The 22,755-nt window shown below is 56.3% G+C and overlaps 2 protein-coding genes across 6 annotated transcripts; both read left to right on the top strand.

The window, feature by feature from the left end:
- Nucleotides 1-1,095: 1,095 nt before the first annotated feature.
- Nucleotides 1,096-21,176, top strand: CERS1 (ceramide synthase 1). Of its 5 annotated transcripts, none has more exons than XM_081496208.1 (7): nt 1,096-1,419; nt 3,622-3,781; nt 8,857-9,037; nt 11,115-11,276; nt 11,727-11,874; nt 12,091-12,200; nt 20,468-21,176. In XM_081496208.1, the coding sequence occupies exons 1-7, from the start codon at nt 1,171-1,173 to the stop codon at nt 20,508-20,510; spliced, it is 1,053 nt and encodes a 350-aa protein (XP_081352334.1). In that variant the 5' UTR covers nt 1,096-1,170; the 3' UTR covers nt 20,511-21,176. The 5 variants fall into 5 exon arrangements, with proteins under 5 accessions (XP_081352334.1, XP_081352333.1, XP_081352335.1 ...); XM_081496207.1 differs by lacking the exon at nt 20,468-21,176 and adding an exon at nt 18,684-19,255; XM_081496209.1 differs by lacking the exon at nt 20,468-21,176 and having other exon boundaries at nt 11,160-11,276; nt 12,091-14,090.
- Nucleotides 20,468-22,621, top strand: GDF1 (growth differentiation factor 1). The gene is made up of 2 exons (XM_081496212.1): nt 20,468-21,176; nt 21,792-22,621. Exons 1-2 carry the CDS (start codon nt 20,852-20,854, stop codon nt 22,574-22,576), a joined length of 1,110 nt encoding a protein of 369 aa, XP_081352338.1. The 5' UTR covers nt 20,468-20,851; the 3' UTR covers nt 22,577-22,621.
- Nucleotides 22,622-22,755: the final 134 nt, after the last annotated feature.

Here is a 22,755-nt window from a genome sequence, read left to right on the forward strand (position 1 = left end):
GAATAAAGCTGTACAGATGGAGACTTGACTGGATTCTGGAAATGTCTGAAGGTGGAGTGAATTGGATGTGCTGGAAGACTAGGGGTCGGGACAGGCAGTAAGGGAAGAGAAGAGGGATGAGGGTCCTCTTGACCCCTCTCTTCCATTTTCACTTGTTTGCTTGAAGGCCAGGTCAGGCTAGTGGCTGTATGGAACCCAGCTGGGCTCCTGCAGGGCACACGCTGATTCCTTAACTCTGCACCTTGAAAGGTGGTGGGAGGACTCCTAGGTGGGGGGAAGGGAGGGACACAGGTGTACAAGAATCCCGGGGGCTGGAGTGAAGGCTATCAGTGGCAGGAGAGATGATGTCCCCAAGAGGTGACCTTTGGTGATGGCCTTTGGGGCCTTTGGACACAGGGCCTGGTGGGTGGGTAATGGAAGATCACCAAGGGTGGTCCCAATGAAGCAGTGGTCTGGATTCAACCCAAGTTGCCCCCTCACACCTGGGGCACCCACATCCTTGGCCTCCCTGAAGGTCTGTTAAGCTGCTGGAGAGTGGCCTGCTGGGTCCTCAGGGGCACGGAGAGCAGCAGGTGGCCCTCAGGCCGGGGAGTGGTGAGGTGTGAGTGTGGGACAGGGCAACAGAGACAAGCTGGAGGGCCTGGGAAAGGGAACCGCGGGTCCCGGGCGCGGCCTGCTGGTGCTCGCTGTGCCCATGTCGAGAACAGAGCCTGGTGGGGTGAAGGGGCGCAGGGTGAGCAAGGGCATGCAAGCGGGGACGAGGGGTGGGGGCACGGGGCCGCTCCGGTCCTCCTTGGGTTCAGGCCTGGCGGGCGGCAGGCAAGATACCCGCTCCATCTCTGCCCCGCCCTCCCGCGCCTGGGTTTCCTCCCCTGGAAAAGGAGCCCGAGCGCTGGCCGGCCTCCAGGACGCGGCGCGACAACGCCGTGACTTGTACACCCGAGGTCGACGCCGCCGCTGCCTCCGAGGGACCCAGCTACCGCGCGCCCCGAAATCGTAAACGCCGCGCCCAGTTACTGCGGGGCGGTGCTAGCGCCGGTCCCGCCCCTCCGTCCCAAGAACTCCCGCCAGCGCGCCCCCCGCCCCAACTGCAGCGCGTGACGCGGGCCGCGCGGCTCCAGCGGCCACCGTGGGCGGGCGCAGACTCCCGGGACGGCCGGGAGCGGCGGCATGGCGGCGGCGGGGACCGCGGCGGGGTCGGCGGGGCCCGAGCCCATGCCTAGCTACGCGCAGCTGGTGCAGCGCGGCTGGGGCAGCGCGCTGGCGGCGGCGCGGGGTTGCGCGGACTGCGGCTGGGGGCTTGCTCGCCGCGGCCTGGCCGAGCACGCGCACCTGGCGCCGCCCGAGCTGCTGCTGCTGGCCCTCGGCGCGCTCGGCTGGACCGTGCTGCGCTCGGCGGCCACCTCGCGCCTCTTTCGGGTCAGTGCTGCTGGGGGTTAGGACGTGGGGGCCCTGGGCTGCAGGAGCTCGGGACGCGGAATCGTGGGCCGCCGCGTGCCCTATCGGTCAGGGCGGGGTGGGAGTGGGGGTGGATGCGGGGGTGTGACCGGGCCGGGGGAGCCTGGGACGTGGGGACCCCGACTCGGGTAGGGTGTTCAAGATGTGGGGGAACCGATCTGGTTAGTGAGGCACAAGGAGGCCCCGGGAGGTGGGAGGGCCTTGGCTGCTGCGCACTCTTTCGGACCCGGTGGAGCCGGAGACCGAGGAGAGGAGGACGCAGGAGGAGAAGGTTTGGCGCACAGGAGCCGTCTGCGCCTTGCTTCTCTGGGTCGTGCGGGGCGCTCTCCGAACCGTATTGGTGTCCTGGGTCGGTGCGGCGGCGGGACTGGCTTGTCCGCTGCTACGGGGAAGAGGCCGGAGCTGCCCGGCCGCTGTAGCTCGTCTCTCTGGAGTCAGCGCCACCCTCCGATCAAGGGATGCAAAAGCCTGGGCTCCCTGGCGACGCTGCGTTCTCAGTCTTTGGGAGAGGTCGCGCGGCCTGGGTCCTCGAAGCCGGGGTGGCGACCGAACTACTGAATTTCCGGCGAGCCTGGGGAGGCCACCTCCCCCTCCTGGAGAGTGACCGGGGGTGGCACTGGTGCCTGGGCTCCCTCCCTTCCTTGGGAAGGGGTCGCTGCTGTGGGAGCTTGTGGGAAGGCGTTTGGACTCATCTCTGGGCTGTGACTCCCCTGAGGACCAGCTGGGGTCACTCCGCGCGTCTGACCAGAGCTGGCAGAGGATGCAGGGACAGAGTGCCCGGAGCCAACAAAGGGGCCTTTCTCTGCTGGACCTTGTTAAGTCAAGGATGGGATGGTGTCTGGCTGCCATTGTCTCCACCCCCATCTGACCCACACGGTGGGTGGAGACCCCAGCCACCAGCCTGCTCCAGGGAGGGGCGGCAGGCATGACGAGAGCCCCTCCGTATGTTGGCTCTGGTCCCGGTCTGGCTTTGTTGCTTCCCCCACCTTCCTAGTTTCCAGCGGGGCGGTGGGAGGTCCAGGAACACCAGAGCCGAGAAGGGGATACCGTCACTTTGAGACTACCAGCTTGGAGCAGACTTCCTCCTCACTTCCTGAGGGAGCTGGGTAGGGGACAGCAAGGGCACAGCACCCCCACTTTTGGAATCCCCGGAGGTCGGGCACTCACTCCAAATTGGTGGCTCTCCCTTCCCCAGAAACGGGTGGAGGGGCTGCCTCGTCCTCCAAAGCTCATCTTCTTGGCAGTTGTCTGGTTGCCGGGGGTTACTGGAGCTGGCTCCAACTGTCTCCATGGCGACTATTGGTGCTCCAGCCCCCTCAGCCTCTCCTAGGGGAAGGGGGCGGGGCTTGGCCGGCAGCTGTGGAGCCCCGCCCCCAGGGAGATTGAGGCTCTGCTCCTAGGACTCCAGGGGCTCTGAGCCCCTCAGATTCCTCCACGTCTCACCGTTGCATGCCCCCACTTCTCTTGTGCCTTCCCCGATGTCCCTTCAGGTCCCCCCATCTTTGATGTCCTTTCCCTGACCCTCTTTCTTCCTCTGCCGCATCCTCCCTTTCTCTGTCGCCCTGCATTCCCAGGTCCTGCCCCACATACCTACCCCATCTTCCACAGCCCTCTGTTCCTCTCAGGTCTCCCCAGATTCCACCTCTGAGGTACACCCTTTCCCTCAAGTTTCTCCCCCTGGGGATCACTGGGTTCCAGCTCCCTGTGTCCCCCACAAATGCCCCCAAATTTGCCTCCATGCTCTCTTCACAGGTTCACCCCACCGCGCCTTCCAGATCTTCTCTTAATCCTCCCTCCTCCCTGTCATACCTCTGGCTCCTGTTGAGACCCCCCCACCCCCAGTCCCCTAGACTGACCCAATGATCTCCCTGGCTCTACACCCACATGTCCCCTTGCTCTGCTCACAACCTCCCCTCACGTTTCCTCTCAGGTCTCCCCCATCACGCCCCTCCCCACACCACTGCGACTGAACAGCTGGGCACTAAGTTTAGCCCTTGGCAGGCACTCATGGGCTCTGGTTACGTTCCAGGAGGCTGTGGGGGCCTGGCCCGGCTCTCCCCAACACTGCTTGGCCTGGGGAGTCCCTGGGCTTCGGTCTCCCTTCCCTGGAGGAGTGGACCTTGGCCCCCAGCGCTCATGGCCTGCCCACCTTCTCACCCGTAGCCCCTAGCCAAGCGGTGCCACCTCCAGCCTAGAGATGCTGCCAAGATGCCTGAGAGCGCCTGGAAGTTTCTCTTCTACCTGGGTGCCTGGAGCTACAGCACCTACCTGCTCTTCGGCACTGACTACCCCTTCTTTCACGACCCACCCTCCGTCTTCTATGGTAGGGCCCCTCCCAGGGTGGGGCAGGTTGGGGGAGGGCTCTGTGCAGAACTCAGAGAAGGCTACTTGGGGGAGCCATACACTCATGAGACATCCCATACTGGACATCAGCCCTGAGACAATGGCGACCAAGGGGCCTGTGGGCCAGGAAAGGGGGCCCCTGACCCTATATCAGGACTCAGGGAGACATCCTTAGAGGAGGGGATCCCTTGTGTGGGCCCAGGCAGACAGTCCAGCACGTGCAAAGGCCCTGGGGCTTGCATGAGCTCGATATGTAAAGAACAGAGGAGGATGGCAGGAGCTTGAGTTTCATCCTAGATGGGGTGGGTTTGTGGATTTTAAGAGGCTTCTTCTGGCTCCTAGGAGATGAGTCTTGGGTAAGGAGGGGAGCCTGGCCCAGTGGGAAGGCGAAAGATCAGGGTGGCTTGGACCAGCTTGGTGAGGAGATATAGGTGGGGAGAAGTGGCTGCATCCATTGAGTGGATTCTGTGTGGAAGTCTCATGCAGGCCTGAGCTGTGGGTGGGGGATGGGCAGGAAGGTGACTGCAGTGCCATCTGTCACCAACAGGTAGGCTGATAGAGAACAGTCTGCAGTGAGGGGTCAGACTTTGCTACCCTTGTGCTGACCACACAGGCCGTGTATCTGGGACACACATGGACGTGTTTCCTGACATGTGATATAAACATCCTGAGAGCGTTTCTGGTGGCACCAGGGAGCTGAGCATGGAACCCCTGTGTGTCTGTCTTTCTAGGACCCTGCTGTCCACAGGGCCACTTTTCCTCTGTCATAAATCCCTGGAGTGGAGGTTTTAGTTGTCATTCGATTTTCTTCTACAAGTATGAACTGTAATTGAACTCTCTCAAAGTTTCGGGCATGGAGTTGCCTCTGGCTCCTCCTTATAAATTATTCTGTGAGACCACACTTGCAAGTTAGCTGCTTCTTTGGGTGCACATGTATTGAGCACCTACTTTGTGCCAGGCACTGTGCTGGCGTAACTGTGGGCAGGTCAGAGAAAGGGCCCTACCCCTGTGTTTTGGGGTAACAGACCATGAAATAGGAAATCTGTTAATGGTGACAAGTACAGATGAGAAATCTTGAGTGAGGAGAGGAGAGGGGATATGGGGTGTCTGGGAGGTGGGGAGAAGGGCATTTTCTACAGGGATGGGGAAAGCGTTAGCTAGTGTCCAACTCTCTGCAGCCCCATAGACTGTAACCCACCAGGCTCTTCTGTCCATGGAATTCTTCAGGCAAGAATACTGAAGTTGGTAGCCATTCCCTTCTCCAGGGGATCTTCCCGATTCAGGGATTGAACCCAGGTCTCCTGCATTAGCAGGCAGATTCTTTACCGTCTGAGCCAGCAGGGAGGCCACAACAATGGGAATGGTCCCACAAAAGGTGACTTATATGTGGGGACTGGGAGGAGCCTGGGGCAGATAGGAGATGTAAAGGCTACTGTCAGACAGACACGCTACTGGCTGATTAGAAACAACAAGGAGCCCAGTCAGCCGGGGCAGGGGCAGTGGGGGCCTTAACCAGAGGGCCAAGAGCAGAAGGGGGGACATTGACAGGCTGACTTGAGGGGCTAAGGGTGGGAGCTGGTGTCTGTGACCAGAACAGGGCTGAAGCAGGGAGAGAAGTGGTTAAGAAATGTTTTAAGGGGATTCCCCCTGGTGGCCCAGTGGTTAGGACTCTGGGCTTGCACTGCACAGGGCACAGGTTTGGTCCCTGGTCAGGGAACTAAGATCCTGCATGCCACTCAGCATGACCAAAACTAAAAAAGAGAGAGAGAGAGATCACATCATTAAGAAATTTTTTGAAAGCAGAATTGATAGGATTCACTGCCAAACCAGAGGTGGGTGTGAGAGAGGAGGTGGGTGAGGCTGATGCTGGGGTCTAGGGGGGTGGAGGTGGGGCAGGTTTGGGGAGACCAGGAGCTGATCCTGGAGGTCGAGGAGGGGGACGAGGCGAGGGTGATGTGGAGAGTCCAGAGCAGCAAGGTAGTGTGTGTGGAGACGAGGTTGGTGGTCCAGGGACAGAACCCAGCCCTGCCTGCCCCCATCCAAATGTGCTAGGAGGTACAGATGCAGCCGGGATGGGGAACTATCTGCTCCCCATTTCCCTCTACCCCAGATCCGGGGCCCAAGGCCGGAGAGGGGATGCTTCCCACTGTACCAGTCTTGCCGATGCGATAGGTGGAAAAGTGGGTGTCCAGTTTCCACAGAGGACGCCTCTAGGTCCTTCCTTCTCAAGAGGGACAGAGGCACCTGGCAGGTCCGGGGTGGAGGGGGCTCCCTCTGCTGACTGCAGCGCTGCTACGCGGCTGCACACACAGCGTGATGAGAGACCCCCCCACAAGACTGTGAGTTTGGCTGCTGAGTCTCGGGAGCCCTGGACATGTTAAAGTTGGGGGTGACTGATCTGTCGGGTGTTTTGCATTTTTAAAATTAGTTAAACATAACATAGAATTAACTATTTAATTTTATTTATTAATTTATTTGGCTGCACTGTGTGGCTTGCAAGATCTTAGTTCCCTGGCCAGGGATTGAACCCATGCCACCAGCAATGAAAGTGTAGAGTCCTAACCACTGGACTGCCAGGGAATTCCCAGAATTAATGATTTTAACCAGTCACAGAAAGACAGATCTCGTGTGATTCTACTTGTATGAGGCACTCAGGGCTTCCCTGGTGGCTCAGATGGTAAAGAATCTACCTGCAATGCAGAAGACCCCGGTTCGATTCCTGGGTTGGGAAGATTCCCCTGGAGAAGGGATAGGCTACCCATTCCAGTATTCATGGGCTTCCCTGATGGCTCAGATGGTAAAGAATCCACCTGCAATGCAGGAGACCTGGGTTTGACCTGGGTTTGATCCCTGCGTTGGAAAGATCCCCTGGAGGAGGGCATGGAAACCCACTCCAGTATTCTTGGCTGGAGAAGCCCCATGGCCGGAGAAGCCCACCAGGCTCCTGGGCTCCTCTGTCCATGGGGTTGCGAAGCATCACACAGCTGAGTGACTAAGCACAGCACAGCACAGGGTTGTCAAATCCACAGAGACAGAAGGTAGGATGGTGGGGGCCGGGGCTTGGGGGAGGGGGACAGTGGGAGTGTCCAGTGGGAACAGAGTTTCCGTTTTACAACATGAAAAGAGTTTTGGGGGTTGGTTGCACAACACTGGGACTATACCTAGTGCTACTGAACTTAAAAGTGGCCTAGATGGTACATTTTATGTTATGTATATTTTAGCACAATTTTGAAAAATTCACCATTTTAAAGTGAGCAATTCAGTGGCAATTAGCACGTTCACAGTGTTGTCCAAGCACCATGTCTGTCCAGTTCCAGAACATTTCCATCTTGCTCCAAAGGAGACCTATCCCCATTAGCAGCTCCCATCCTCCCTCTCCCAGCCCCAGGCAACCACTAATCTGCTTTCAGTCCCTATGGATTTGTCTGTTCTGGTCATTTTTTCTGCATGGTCGTTGGTTTGTGATTATATGTGACTATTTTGTGTCTGGCTTCTTTTACTCAGCATAATGTTTTTGAGGTTTATCCACATTGTAGTGTGTTAACTCTTCTTTCCTTTTTGTGGCTGCACAATATTCCATTGTGTGAATTTATCCCATTTTGTGCATCCATTCACCTGCTGACGGGCATTGGGGCTCTTCCCCTTTTGATGTCTGTGACTAGTCCTGCCGTGAACATGGGTGTAGAGGGGGCTATTGAGTCCCTGTCTTCATTTCCCTTGGCCATAGGCCAAGCGTGGGCTTGCCAGGTCATGGGGTCTGTGTATTCACAGCCATCGACGTGGCTGCGGGGAGAATGGACAGTCAAACAGTCAGGAACAGGCTCTGGAGGCCGGGAAGCTGGGGCAGTGCTGGGAGGAGATGGCAGTGGCTGGTCCAGGGTGGGGGTAGGGGCAGGGCAAGTGAGTGGAGGCAGGGACCAAGGAGGGACCCTCCGAGAGGGGCCCAAGTGGATCTCTGTTGCAGGAGAGGCTGGGGCACAGGCGAAGGGTTGTCACTGGAGGTGGCAGCAGAGGAGGCAGCTAGGGGATAGGGCTCCAGGGGGACTTGAGAGTCTAGCTCCAGGTCATGGAGGCAGGGGCTGGGAACAGGAGAACTGGGACAGAGCCCACAGAGGCCATTTCAGGGGTGAGGTGAACAGAGGAGGAGCTGCAGACAGCAGGGCACAGTGGGAGTTCTAGCTCAGATCAGGCAGAGACTTTGGTGATGGGCTGAGGAGGGGAGAACGGAGGTGGTAGAAGTAGCTGGGGGTCGGTGTCTCTGGGAAGGCTCAAGACCTGAGTGTGGGTGGGCGCATGTGTTGGCGCTGGGGCGGGGGGAACTACAGGAGGAGGGGAAGTGGAGCTGGGCCTGCTGTGCGGGAGCACCCACACTCATGGGCACTGGCTGGCACAGCGAGGCAGGTGGCACCTCCATCAGTCTAGACTTTTCTGGGAGGGTCTCGAGCAAGCCTGGTGAGTAAGAGACAACAGGAAAGGGGCCTGGGGCAGAGTTGGAAATTCTGCACAGGACCGATTTCAGGGCTACTGTTCAGTGGGTCAGTCGTGTTCAACTCTCTGCGACCCCATGGACTGCAGGCACACAAGGCTTCCGTGTCCCTCACCATCTTCCAGAGTTTGCCCAAGTTCATGTCCATTGAGTTGGTGATGCCATCCAACAATCTCATCCTCTGCTGCCCTGTTCTCCTCCTGCCTTCAGTCTTTCCCAGCATCAGAGTCTTTTCCAGTGAGTTTGCTCTTCACATCAGGTGGCCAAAGTATTGGAGCTTCAGCTTCAGCATCAGTCCTTCCAATGAATATTTAGGGTTGATTTCCTTTAGGATGGACTGGTAGGAGTCAATTTGAGGGTAGGAGCACCTTTTTCTGTAGATCTAGATTGGTCTAAAAGGTAATGCCTATTCTTAAACAATGACGTGTGGAGAGTGGGTAACAGAAAACCAGTGACCAGCACACCTGCAGAGACACGTGGCACACGCCTGGCTTGAGGGGGTGAGTGGGGTCACTTGGGGGTCCCAGAGGCCCTGTGAGTCCCTGATGGCATGGTGCGACCCTCCCCAGACTGGAAGACGGGCATGGCAGTGCCACGGGACATTGCAGTGGCCTACCTACTACAAGGAAGCTTCTACGGCCATTCCATCTATGCCACGCTGTACCTGGATGCTTGGCGCAAGGACTCAGTGGTCATGCTTGTCCACCACGTGGTCACCTTGGTCCTCATTGTCTCCTCTTACGCCTTCCGGTGAGTCCAGGGGGAGACAGGAGGGTAGAGGGTATTGGCGTGAGCAGTGGCAAGAGGCTGGCGCAGGACAGAGGCTGATCCTTGGGTCAGGCATGGGAGTGCCTGTGGGGGATGTTTCTGGAGAGAGATTCTAGAGTGATGTGGTGAGACAGGTACAGAGAGGCACTCCTGCCCTCACCCCATCTGTGCCACTCTAACCCCTCCTAGATGGCACCCTTGGCCGGGTCACAAAGCAAGTGTTTACTGAACACCTGCCATGTGGCAGGTGCTGCTGGGTTGCAACCATGAGCTCGACAGACAGACCCTGATGTTCCAGGACCCACTGTGGTCACCACACGTGGTCACAGGGCTTCAAGGCAGAGCCTGTCCAAGCCACAAGCTGCTGTATATGTAAAAGCCACTCTGATTCCAAGGCAAAGGAGAGTGAAAATACCTTGCAGTCCCCTTGGTATCTCATTTACATCTTGAATGACAATATTTCAGATATACTGAATTATTTAGAATATATTATTAAAATTCATTTTACCTCTTCAATTTTATTTTTTTTTAACATGGCTGATAGAAAATTTAAAACAAAATTGGGATTAGCAGATGTAAATAATTACATATAGAAGGGTTAAACAACAAAGTCCTGCTGTATAGCACAGGAAACTATATTCAGTATCCTGTGATTAAATCCTAATAGAAAAATATGAAAAAGAATATATATATATATATGTAAGAATGTGCTTAGTCGCTCAGTTGTGTCGCACTCTTTGCAACCCCATGGACTGTAGACTTCCAGGCTTCTCTGTCTATGGGATTGTCCAGGCAAGAATACTGGAGTGGGTTACCATTCCCTTTTCCAGGGGATCTTCCCAGTCCAGGGATCGAACCCAGGTCTCCTGCATTGCAGGTGAATTCTTTACCAGCTGAGCTACCAGGAAAGCCTTTACATATAGAAAAATACATATATATAAAACTGAACCACTTTGCTGTACAGCATAAATTAACACAATATTGTAAATCAATAAAATTAAAAAACTAACAACGACATATACAGCTCATATTCTATTCCTATTGGACTAGCTGTGCCCTCCAGCACAGTAGGTGCTGGCCACGGGTGGCCTTGTTAACGTTAATTAAACTTAAAAAAAATCACACATTCTGTACTTCAGCGCCAGTATATGGCTGGTGACTCTGTAGGTGGTGACTCTGGGTCTCAGACAGTGCAGGTTTAGAACATTCCTATCATTCCTGAAAATTCTGTCAGACAGCCCTGCTCTAGTGGGTAGAGTCAGATAACATCCCCTCACCGCCCCCCCCCCAAAACCCACATTTATCTGAAGGTGATAACTGGAAAATTCGAGTGGAAAGATGAGGACTGCCGAGGTGGTGAGGTTAGGTGGAGGGTTTGGGGGTGACAGGTGAGCAGCGCCTGAAAGGCGGTGAAGGAAGGCTCCAGGAACACGAGAATGTTAGGTGATGAGGACAGCCTGTGACTCCAGGAGCCTGAGCTGTCAGGAGGACAGAGTGGGGATGGAGATGTGACAGAGGCACATGACCACATCCAGGCTGGGCTCAGGCCGCTGGCCCCCGCAGCTGTGAGGGGTTAGGAGCGGGGCTCCAGGCCTCTGCAGGTCCTGTTGGGGACCCAGCCCGACTCAAGCAAGCCTGCAGATTGTGGCCATGTTCAGGTTAAATGTATAAACCTGGGAACATCGGTGAGACAGTCGTGTTTAAAGTTTGAGGGATCTGGACATGTGAGGGTCAGGGGTTACAGAGGGGTCAGGGGTCAGGGGTGAGGTTACTCGTGAGGAGGTGAGGAAGGATCAGAGAAAGTACTTCCAGAGAGGTTCCTGAGTCACGAGGGATAGGGTGAGGGCCTGGGTGGGGCTGCCACAGGGTGGACGCGGTCTGGGTGCTACTGCTGCCCTAGCCCCGTGAAGGGATGGGCAGGGCAGCTGGGCCAGGGAGGATGGCTCCGAACCGGCCCACAGGAAGCCTGGGGGCGGCCAAGGGGGCCTGTGCTTGGGAGCCTGGGTGTGGGTAGGGGTCCTATGTAACTGGCCCTCTGCTCTCCTGCTCGCCTCCCCAGGTACCACAAGGTGGGCATCCTTGTGCTCTTCTTGCATGACATCAGCGACGTGCAGCTGGAGTTCACCAAGCTCAATGTCTACTTCAAGTCCCGCGGAGGCGCCCATCACAGGCTGCACGCCCTGGCTGCCGACCTGGGCTGCCTCAGCTTCTGCCTCAGCTGGTGCGGAGAGGAGGCGGGCCCAGTGGAAGGGGCGGGGACTTGGTGGAGGCGGGCGGGGCCAGGTCGGGAAGGAGGTGGGGTTTAGAAGAGTGGGTGTGGCCAAGCAAGGTGAAAACGGGTCTCAGAAAGGGGTGGGCCCGGTAGGGAAGCGGGTGGGGTTGGTAAGGTGGGTGGGGCCAGCTGGGGACGGAATAGAGCTTGTGGGAAGGGCCAGGGCCAGCCCGGGGAAGCAGGTGGGGCTTGGTGGGGCAGTAGGCGGTGCGAGTCGGGAAGAAGCAAGTGGGCCGGAAAGGACAGCGCAGGAAAGGAGACAGATGAGCAGGAATGAACAAGAGTGGGGTAAGGAGACGGGGACAGATGGATGACTCCAGCCGGGACAGGTCAGGCACGGGGTGGAGCCATCCTCCGCTCTCCCCTGCAGCCTCCCCGAGCCGCCCCTCCCTCCTGCAGGTTCTGGTTCCGCCTCTACTGGTTCCCGCTCAAGGTCCTGTATGCCACGAGCTACTGCAGCCTGCGGTCGGTGCCTGACATCCCCTTCTACTTCTTCTTCAACGTGCTCCTGCTGCTGCTCACTCTCATGAACCTCTACTGGTTCCTGGTGAGTGGACGCCCACAACGCCTCGCCACCCAGCCCTCCTCAGACGCCGGTCCTGTTCTGGTCCCCGTCCCTAAGGAGCCTTCCAGGTGCAGGCTCTCCTCACACAGGCCCAGGGAGTGGGCCACGTTAGGCAAGGGGCAGAGGGCCTGTGGCAGGAGCAGACGGCCGTCAGGAGGGGCAGAGCTCTCTTCTCACCTCTGCCTTCCCCTCCCACAGTACATCGTGGCTTTTGCTGCCAAGGTGCTGACGGGCCAGGTGCGGGAGCTGAAGGATGTGCGGGAATATGACACGGCAGAGGCCCCGAGCCCCAAGACCCGCAAAGCTGAGTGAGTGTGGAGGGGCCGGCGGCCCTGGTTCATTCCTTTAGCTACCTCTGTCTGACGGAGCGCGCGCTGAGGGCGGGCCCTGGAGAAGTGGCGGCGGATGAAGCTGAGGTGGAAGCTGCCCCCCACCCGGAGCCTACATTCAAAAGAGAGACTGCAATAAAGGCATGGACGATGTAGCTACAGAGTTAGACGCTGTCAGAACAGACAGCGAGGAAGGTGGGGGCAAGAAGTGCCTGGTCGGGGCAGAGTGGTGAGGGGTGAGATCAGGGTCTCAGTGGTGGGAGCTGTAAGGGCCAAGCCCAGTGGTGAGGAGCGGCTGTTGGCCAGGCCTGACAACAACCTCTAAGCAGGGGGCAGTGGAGGTGGGGGGCAGAGGGTGCTGTGGGTGCCAGAGAGCCTGCACTCTGTTCATGCTGATACTCCCTGGCTTCAAGGTCCCTTGAGGCAACCACTGGTCAGCCAAGCAGGAGATGGGGCTGGGGGTTTAGACCCAGGTGGGAGCCATAGGGACGGAGAGCAAAAGGGGCCTCTGGAAGCATTCTGGAGGTGGGCCTGGTGACTGCCAGCCCTGGGATGTGAGCCAGATGGCACCCAAACCCCTGGCCTAGAGGGGCCCCAGGGGTGAATGGAGGCAGGCTGGGGTGACCAGCCAGGTCCAGGGCATGCAGCACCCCACAGGCAGTGTGAGGAGTGGTTGAGCAGCAGTGAGGCGGGGGAGGGGGGCCGCTGAAGGCCCCCAGGGTGCTTCCCAGCAGACCCTCTGATTTGGCCTCTGAGAGATCATGAGGGACCAGGCTGGGAAAGATGATTTCCAGGAAGCAGTGGGCTCAGAGCGCAGTGACGGCGTGGGTCAGCATAGGCTGTGAGGAAGAAGAGAAAAACAGAGATTTTTAAAGTCTTGAAAGACATGAGAAGGGGAGCAGAGAACTGAGGGATTGACAGAGAGGCCAAAAAGCCAGTGCCCAGGGTCGAGAGAGGAGTCAGGCCAGGGAGTGGGGATGGCGGACATGAGAAGGCTGGGCAGCAGGTGAGGTCATCCCAGTGGTCAGATCCCAGCTGTGTTGGAGAACTAACCAGACTTGCTCTGGATGTAGGTGAAACAGAAATAAAAAAATCAAAGATGATCCAAGACCTCTGGCTTGAGCTGCCGTTTACCAAGAAGGGACTCAGGGCAGGGCCGTGTGCACCCAGGGGGTAGGGATTGGGAGTCTAGTTCTAAGGGTGTTGGATTGTCCATGTCCAGCGAGTTTGAGTTGGGAATTGCACATCGAGATCAGTGAGGTCTCACCAAGGAGTCTGACCAACCCTCAGAGGCTTCTGGAAGAAGCAGGGACTAAAGATAACTTCAGGGACTAGGTCAGGGAAGCACTTGCTTGGCCAAGTCTAAAACTCTGAAAGCTCTTTCTGCTGTAAGACAGTGAACTCCTGGAGAGCCCAAAGCAAAGAGAAAGTCAGACCCCCTAGCTGTACCCGCTCCCTGCTCTGTCTCCCCCAAGAATGTCCAGCCAGAATGTGGGTTGGAAGGCTGGCACCTCCAGCCCCAAATGACAGCATTCCCACTAGGATGGCAAAGAACAAACTCCATACAGAAATGACAGGGGGCCAGGGAATGCTGCCTCATGGGCACCACCTGCAGAACCTAATCCCTAAGGATAACTAGAATTAGCACAGTTGAGTATGAAACAAGATGGGATAAAAAGCAATGAGAATGTGGAATGTGCCACAAAAGAGCTGGTCAGGACACCTCAAAACTGTCAGGTCATGGAAAACAAGAGACAGAGGAGCTGTCCTAGCTCAGGCTGACTGAACACAGTTGTGGAATCCTGGACCAGAAGAGACATCTGTAGAAAAACTGGTGAAATTCAAATAAAGTCTACTGTTTAGCTCATAGCAGTGTCCCCAGCGTTGGTTTCTTAGTTGTGACAAATGCACTATGGAGATATAAAATGTCAGCATTCAGGGAAGCTTGGACAAGGCCTGCCCTGGAACTCTTTATGCTATCTTTGCAAATCTAAAAATTATTCTAAAGTTGAAAGTTTATGAAAAATGTAAAAGACACGAGAGACTAGCCAAAACAGCATTGGATGTTCTGTTACTTTCCTGGGCCTGCTGTAACAAAGTGCCACAAACCAGGGGGCTTAAAACAACAGAAGGTTATTCTCTCACACTTCTAGAGACCAGAAGTCTGAAATGAAGCTGTCAACAGGAGCCACAAACTCTCTCTGAAGGTCTAGGGGAGGATCCTTGCTTGCCTCTTCCAGTTTCTGGGGGCTCCTTTTGGCTTGTGGCTGTATCACTCGAGTCTCCATTTCCTGTCTTCACATGGTCTCTTCTCTCCAGCTCTTCTCTTATAAGGACATTTGTCATTGGATTTAGACCACTATCATCTCTTTGCAATTTCCTTCACTTAATTATATTTATAAAGACTCTTTTTCCAAATAGTCACATTCACAGTTCCAGAGATTAGGATGGGAACGTATCTTTTTAGGGACCGCTGTTCAACCTACTGTAGAAATTGTCTCCAACAATTAGACACAGCTTAAAAGAGAGTCAGTAAATTGAAAGCTGTGGAGAAATTATCCAGAATGCAGCTAAACACAAGGAAAATATGACAACTCGAGTGGTAAGAATTATCTGGCTGAGTTCTAAGAAGAGACAGACAGGGAGAGAGAACAATGCGAAGACAAAACGCTGAGAATTCTTCCAGAAAATGACAAACCATAAATCATCAGCAGAATGAATAACAAAGCATCCTTGCACCAAACATGGGGCTTCCCTGGTTGCTCAGATGGTAAAGAATCTGCCTGCAGTGTGGGAGACCTGGGTTCAACCCCTGGGTTGGGAAGATCTCCTGGAGAAGGGAATGGTTACCCACTCCAGTGTTCTTGCCTGAGAATCCCATGGGCAGAGGAGCCTGGGAAATGTAAAACAGCCACAGAAAAGAGATGACCTACAAAACAGTGACAGACTAACAGCAACGAGGGAAGCTGGATGACTGTGGAGTCAGATATCACCTCCAACACTGAAAGAAAGTAACAAGAAACCAGGACTCTTGTATACAACTTGAAAAGCAATTACTCAAGAGAAAAGATACCTGTTGGCTTGAATGAGATCCTGGGCTTTGTCCCCAGCATCCCCATCAAGAGAGAAAAAAAAAGAGAGAATATCCATAGGAACAAAAATAAGAATGCTTACCACTTGCAGATCTTCTCTACAAGAATATTTCAGAAAACAAGAAAACTATACCCAAGAGATACATCAGCAGAGAAGCTGACACATATCTGGGTAAAAATGTTTTAAACGCCTGATGTCAGAGATTAAACAAAACTAGAGCTGGGGCTTCTCTTGGTCCAGTGGTTGGGACTCTGTGGCTCCACCAAAGGGTGTGCAGGTTTGATCCCTGCCTGGGAACCAAGATCCCACATGCTGCACAGCCCAAAATTTAAGAACATTTTAAAGAATCACAAAGATGCCATGTTTGCGTCAAGCTTAATAAAACAAATAAAATAAAACATAAATGCCATGCCCTCCTCTGGGGGATCTTCCCAACCTAGGAATCAAACCTGTGTCTCTTATGTCTCCTGCATTGGCAGGTGGGCTCTTTACCACTAGCGCCACCTGGAGGCCCCAGGGGATTACCTTTGGGTTATCTGTGTTAGTCGCTCAGTCGTGTCCAACTCTTTGCAACCCCATGGACTGTACCCCATCAGGCTCTTCCGTCCATGGGATTTTCCAGGCAAGAATACTGGAGTGGGTTGCCATTTCCTTCTCCAGGGCATCTTCCCGACCCAGGGATCAAACCCTACATTGCAGGCACACTCTTTACTGTCTGAGCCACCAGGGAAACCAACAATAGTGAGTACTTATGTTAACACTATTAGGGTGTAGAGGGGAGAATGGAACAAAAAACAGGCATAACAAATACAGAAAAGGAAAGTTAGAAAAAGCAGAATAAGTAATGCGAAATAAGAGCCCAGAATCTCAAATAATAGGCATCCAAATAAACCCTTATGGAATCATCATGACAGTTATGAGACTGGGCTTTTAAATAAATCCACCTCTGACCTGGTTAAAAGACTTCAACTCCAAGATAAATGCAAGTTGCAAGTAAAGGACAGGAAGAGACATTCGGGTGTAACCTTTGATCTGGAGGAATCTGCACAATGCAGCCCTAAACCATGGTGAGAGGGGACCCCGAAAGGTTAAGTCTGTGCTCCTCAGCAGGCGGCTCAGAAGCAGGAACAGATGTTCTTTTTTGTATTTTTAAATTTAATTTTTATGACGTATTTTTGTCCGTGCTGGGTCTTTGTTGCTGCTTGGGCTTTCTCTAGTCGCGGCGAGTGGGGGCTACTCTCTAGTTGCAGTGCTTGGGCTCCTCTTTGCAGTGGCTCCTCTTGTTGCAGAGCGCGGGCTCTAGGGCCCGCGAGCTCAGTAGCTGCCGCTTCCAGGCTCTAGAGCACAGGCTTAGTAGTTGTGGTGCGTGAGCTCAGTTGCCTTGAGGCATGTGGGATCTTCCCAGTTCAGGGATCGAAACCATGTCTTCTTCCTGCACTGGCAGGCGGATTCTTTACCACAAGCCATCAGGGAAGCCCAGGAAGAGATGCTCTTTTAAAGCACAGAACACTTTTCAAAATTGAAAAAAAACAAACAAACAGGCCACAGGAGCAACCTCAGTTGCTCAGAACCAGGATCACGCAGACCATGTATAATGAGAAAATTCAGTTAGGTCTGCAAACAGTAAGAAAACGGCAACTGAGAATCACTTCGAAGGACTCCGGAGTGGAAGAGCAAATCATGTGGCAGGGCGGCACCGATGCCTCCCTTGCTCCTGCTGGTTCTCTCTTCTGATCCGCCTCCACAGGACCCCTCCTGGGCCTCCATCTTCGGGCCCCTGCAGTGACCCCTGCACCCTGGGCATGACCTCAGTCTGAAACCCCCGTCATCCTCTCAGGCTGCTGGGACCGCTGTTCATCCAGGCCCCTCGCCCCACTCTGGCTCTGCTGACTTGCCAGCCCCACCTCCCCAGACACTGGCCTTCGCCATGGTCTCAGCAGACCCTGCTGTATCCGAAGAGCTGAGACCCACACGTCTGGCCACAGCAGCCACGTGGGCCAAGGGTCCTTAGTGATGCCGGGGTGGTGCCTGCGCTCCTGGGACTCTCCCTTATCCTCGGCCACCAACTGTCTTCACCATCGTCCCCTCACCCGATGACTGGCCATGTGTCCCCAGGAGGAGGACGTTCACCCTCTTGCCTGGCTGGCTGTTTGGTAGCTGGTCCGTCTTCTGAAGCCACCGTCTGGGCCACCGATTTCCACCCCCTTGCCTGCTCCGGGACATTCTGATCAAGGAGAGAAGCCACCTCTCTCTCTGCCCTTCTCTGCCAATCTGGCCAGCTTCTTCCCCACCCCACCCCTCTTTACAGCACAGCACCCCCCTCCCTTCCCGAACCCAGCTCCCTCTGGGTTCTTTACCCTATCACCCTCTGAGACCACTCCTGTCTGCTCCACTGATGCTAAACAAACCTGGCGGTCACTTAAACCCCTCCCCTTTTTAAAAAACAGCTTTATTGAGATAGAATTCATACACCATGCAATTTGCCCATTTACCATGTAGAATTCAATGTTTTTGGTCCATCCACAGGGTTGTGCAACCCTCACCATGGTTTTAGGACATTTTTGTTAGCCGCCCAAAAGAAACCCCATACCCAGCCCAACCCCTCCTTTTGCAATCACCAGTCTCCTTCTGCTCCCCGCTTCACTTTCTGCCACCTTCCTGCTCATGTGCCTGCCTTCCCGCCTCGCAGGGTCACTGGATCCAACCCGACTTCCCAGTGTCTCTCCTAGCTCCCAACACTCCTCTGAGCGCCATTCTCTGCGTCAGTGTCTGCTTGACATTCTCGGCACCTTCTAAAATATCCAAAATCAACCCCCAGCCCCACTCCCAAACTACCTCTCCTGTACCTTTGCCCATCACAGCTGATGGCAACTCAAGGTGAAAACCTGGCAAAACCCTCGAGAGACCCCCTTCTCTCCCTTCTTATCCTCAAGGAAATATCCAGAAACCACCTGGGTCTCTGCCTGTCCACATCTCCCTCCAGCTTCCACCCTCCCTCTGATTTTTTTCTTTCCCTGTAGTGTTGCACTGAGACTAAAATAGTGTAAATCTGATACTGCAGAGAGGCCATCCTGCCAGAATTGGGTACTCCCCTCCCCCCACAAATACTAACACTGTTTTTGAGGAGGGAGGAGGCACTTGGAAGTTTGCGCAGAAAAACAAACCTGAATCACCCCAGGAAAGCTCTGATAAAAAGGCCCAGGGCAGGGGATACAGATCCTTGAAGGTATTAAACCTTCTATAAAAGTATAAGAATTAAAAACAGCGGGAACAGAGCTGAGCCCATCAAACTTTAACAAAGAAAGAAACCTGGGAGGGAAGAAGTATCAGTGGGACTCTTCCTTGGTAACCATCTTTATCTCACATCAGCCCCCAGCACAAATTTCCAAAAGATCAAAGATGTCGATGCAGAAATGAAAGCTGTGCAATCGAACAAGAACGGAAACAAAAGACTGTGTTGTCCAACAACAGAACTATGAGAAGACTCGAGAAGCCAGGAATCCCACCTATGCTCCATCTAAAGGACCAATAGGCAAAGCCAGCAGCTATGGGACAGATGAGAGGTCCACAGGGGGCTTATCTCTGATCTCCTAGATAAAGGACTCCTGTGGTGGCAGTGAGAGGAAGCAGCAGCCCACGGAGAAGTGGGCTGAGGGGGAGAGACATGCTCCTAGGAAGGGACATTCAGGGCTCCAGCCCAAGGGAAGAGCGAATCACAGTGACTGAGATCGTCTCCTCAGGAAAGTCTACATTCTCATATGAAAGGGTCTGTGGGCTAGAGTACTCCACAAACCAGAGAGCTGCAGGGGGCAGTCATCCACATATGTCTGTGAGGATTCTCAGAAAAACTGGTGGATTGCTAGGAGTCATCCAGTCAAACAGAGTTTTATGTGCTTTCTGATGTCTAGATCATGAGAATATATTTGTTGTTTAGTCGCTAAGTCGTGTTTGACTCTTTTGCGATCCCCTGGACTGTAACCCACCAGGCTCGTCTGTTCATGGTATTTCCCAGGCAAGAATACTTGAGTGGGTTGCCATTTTCTTCTCCAGGGGATCTTTCTGACCCAGAGATCGAACCCACATCTCCTGCATTGGCAGGCAGGTTCTTTACCACTGAGCCACCAGGGAAGCCCAAGAATGTATTACTAGCTCAAAAAAAAATACACTTGTGTGTAGGCTGGACTGTAGAACTCACTTCACCAGAGACTGATGGATTGATCACATGCAAAGGCATGAAGAGTTCTCATACATGGGAACGGGAATGGCCAATGGCCCTGACCATTAGGCTGCAGTGAGGTCCATCTTGGCATCAGCAGACTGGCCAGTTAAACAGGGCGTAACTCTGAGCAAGGGCTGGCAGTAGTGGTGAGGAGCAGGGGCAGACCTGTTGGGTCCAGTAAGGTGGGCCTGGGTAGACCCCTCAGAGCGCAGGTCCCCTCCCAGTGGGAAGCCGAGAGACCTGCCACTAACACAGGCAGGGAAGAGGGAATTAAGGAGAGCATCGGGGCACATGGGTGCCATCTCAGCTGCACCATTTGGAAAGTTGAAGTGCAGGAGCACACATCTTTATAGACAGTTTGAAAGATGCAAACCATGCACATTGTTTAGAAGTTATAAGTCTTTCTCTGGGATCTCAAGCTGGGCACTTATAGTATTGATTCTTTTTTAAAACACCACGTAACTTGTTTTAAGGACATGGAAGCAAAATAAGGGCTGTGGCAGATGTAGACAGCAGGCAGTGGGTGGAGAATCGTGGCCTGGGAAGCCTTTCTTGGTAAGGCTCCTGGAGGTGGGAAGGAGCCTGCCCCGCCCCCGTGGGGTCGCAGGGGGCTCTGGTCAATTCTGCCTCCTGTGGAGGCAGAGGTCCAGGCAGTTGGTTCAGGCAGAGTTGGTAGGTAACTTGCCCTCCGGCAGCCGCGGGTGGCTCAGGAGGTGGGGAGGGGAGAGAAGGATTTAATTGTGGGGAGGAGCAGCGACCACTTGCCCAGCAGGCAGATGGCAGGGTCTTTTGGCCTTGTGGGCTGGGAAGAAGAATGGAGGCGGAGCTGGGAAAAGAGACGTGAAAGACCAGGAGGGCGGGAAGGGGTTGGGGGGGGGGCCCTCCGCAAGGGCGTGCGGTCCCCGGGCTAACCTGGGCCGGTTCTGGCTCACAGGAAGCCGCTGAGGAATGGCCTGGTTAAGGACAAACGCTTCTGAACCCCTCCACCCCGGCTTCGCCGCCCAGGACCCAGTCCCACCCTACCTCGCCCTCGGAGACCAGCCACACGGCTCCCCAACCCGCCCCAGGGACCCTAACCCTATCAGGCTCCGCCCCCTCCCCAACCCACTCCTCCTTGGCCACTCCCTGGACCCCTGCCCCGCCCTCTCGAGACCCAGTCCCCGCAATTGGTCCCTACTCAGCTTCAGGATCGCGGCCGCACCCCCCGGGACCCTGACCCAGCCCAGATCTCTCCAGGGACCCCCGTCCCGCCCCCAGCCCACAGGTCAGGGAGCCCGACAGGCCCTGAGCACTCGCCCGGCCGCTGCCTGTGAGGAAGATGCCACCTCTGTGCCGCCGTCCCGGCCGCCGAGTCCTTCTCCTCCTACTGGCCCTGCTATTGCCCTCATCACCCCCGGCCTGCGCTCCCGCGCCCCCGGGCCCCGCCGCCGCCCTGCTCCAGGCTCTCGGATTGCCCGACGTGCCCCGGGGCGCCCCCCAATCCCGGCCCGTACCCCCTGTCATGTGGCGCTTGTTCCGCCGCCGGGACCACCAGGAGGCCAGGGCGGACCCGCGGAGGATGCCCCCGGGGGCCACCTTGCAGCCCTGCCACGTGGAGGAGCTGGGGGTCGCCGGAAACATCGTGCGCCACGTCCTGGACCGCGGTGAGTGGGGTCTGCGCCGGCGGCGTGGGTCTGGGGGGCCGAAGAGCCCTGAAGATCCCCACCTATCCCGTCCAGCCCGCAAGCAACCTGGGCTTCAGTACTCCACGCCGTCCTGGGCGTGGACACCTGTGGGGACAAGGGATGGGGGACAGCGAAGGGAGCGGTCCGAAAGCCAGGCTCTTCTACTCCGAGTCGGGCCCCCTGGCTTGCAGCTGAAGCCCTGCCCCCACTCCATCACAGCCCCTCTGCCGCTTCACACCACTTGATGCCTTCCTGCCGATGCCACCCCGCCCCAGTATCGGTTCCCTTGGCCCCAGGCGGGCTTTTGTTCATCCCCCACTCGCTGATCTCACCCCCCCACACACACCCCGCCTCCTGTCTGCCTAAGTCCCCAAGCGCGGGCTGACCCCAACTGGGTAGGGCCTCTTCCTCCCAAGTGATGCCCTGCCCCCACCCACTGGCGCTTCACACCACTTGACGCCTTCTAACAGACGGTGCGCCCCCACCTCCCGACGCTCACCTTTCTCTGCAGTCCCCAACCCAGACCCCTCTCGTGGACCAGCCAGCACCAAGAGGGCACCCAGCGCCAGCCAAGCCCTTTCCCTTTCTTCCCAGGAGCGGCCGCCCGCCCCCCGGAACCCGCCTCAGCTGCAGGGCAGTGCCCTGAGTGGACCGTCGTCTTCGACCTGTCGGCCGTGGAACCAGCCGAGCGCCCGAGCCAGGCCCGCCTGGAGCTGCGTTTCGCGGCTGCGGAGGCGACAGCGGGGACAACTGGCGGCTGGGAACTGAGCGTGGCGCCGGCGGGAGCGGGCCTCGGGCCGGTGGAGCTCCGCCAGGTGGTGCCCACCCTGGGACGGCCGGTGCGTGCTGAGCTGCTGGGCTCCATATGGGCCCGCAACGCCTCGGCGCCCCGCAGCCTCCGCCTGACGCTGGCGCTGCGTCACCGGACCCCTGCGGCCTGCGCGCGCCTGGCAGAGGCCTCGCTGCTACTGGTGACCCTCGACCAGCGCCTGTGCCACCCCTTGGCCCGGCCGCGGCGCGAGGCCGAGCCCTCAGTGGGCGGTGGCTCCGGGGGCGCGTGTCGCGCACGGCGGCTCTACGTGAGCTTCCGCGAGGTGGGCTGGCACCGCTGGGTCATCGCGCCTCGCGGCTTCCTGGCCAACTACTGCCAGGGCAAGTGCGCGCTGCCCGAGGTGCTGTCTGAACCCGGCGGGACTCCTGCGCTCAACCACGCGGTGCTGCGCACGCTCATGCACGCGGCTGCCCCTGGCGCCGCCGGCCTGCCCTGCTGCGTGCCCGCGCGCCTGTCGCCTATCTCCGTGCTCTTCTTCGACAACAGCGACAACGTGGTGTTACGGCACTACGAAGATATGGCGGTGGATGAGTGCGGCTGCCGCTGACGCGGGCGGGCTGGGGGTCAACAATAAACACGACGTGGTCCGCTCTGCCGTCTCCTCTGGTCTTGTTACGTGTCCGGGGGGGCGGGGCTGGCAGCCATTGACCATCACTGTGGACCACAAGGGTAATAGGTGGAGGTTCCCAACAGTGATGCCACGGGACAAACCGTCCCAGAGCCCAA

This window comes from Giraffa tippelskirchi, chromosome 6 (assembly GCF_054371585.1).
Source record: "Giraffa tippelskirchi isolate mGirTip1 chromosome 6, T2T-mGirTip1v1.2.pri, whole genome shotgun sequence".
Lineage (NCBI taxonomy): Eukaryota > Metazoa > Chordata > Mammalia > Artiodactyla > Giraffidae > Giraffa > Giraffa tippelskirchi.

Bases quoted from the DNA above. Each gene is read 5' to 3' on its own strand.
- CERS1 (XM_081496207.1), top strand. From the start codon at position 1,171: ATGGCGGCGGCGGGGACCGCGGCGGGGTCGGCGGGGCCCGAGCCCATG. The intron at 1,420-3,621 runs GTCAGTGCTGCT...TCTCACCCGTAG, and splicing joins CCACCTCGCGCCTCTTTCGG to CCCCTAGCCAAGCGGTGCCA. The intron at 11,277-11,726 runs GTGCGGAGAGGA...TCCCTCCTGCAG, and splicing joins CTCAGCTTCTGCCTCAGCTG to GTTCTGGTTCCGCCTCTACT.
- GDF1 (XM_081496212.1), top strand. From the start codon at position 20,852: ATGCCACCTCTGTGCCGCCGTCCCGGCCGCCGAGTCCTTCTCCTCCTA. The intron at 21,177-21,791 runs GTGAGTGGGGTC...CTTTCTTCCCAG, and splicing joins GCGCCACGTCCTGGACCGCG to GAGCGGCCGCCCGCCCCCCG.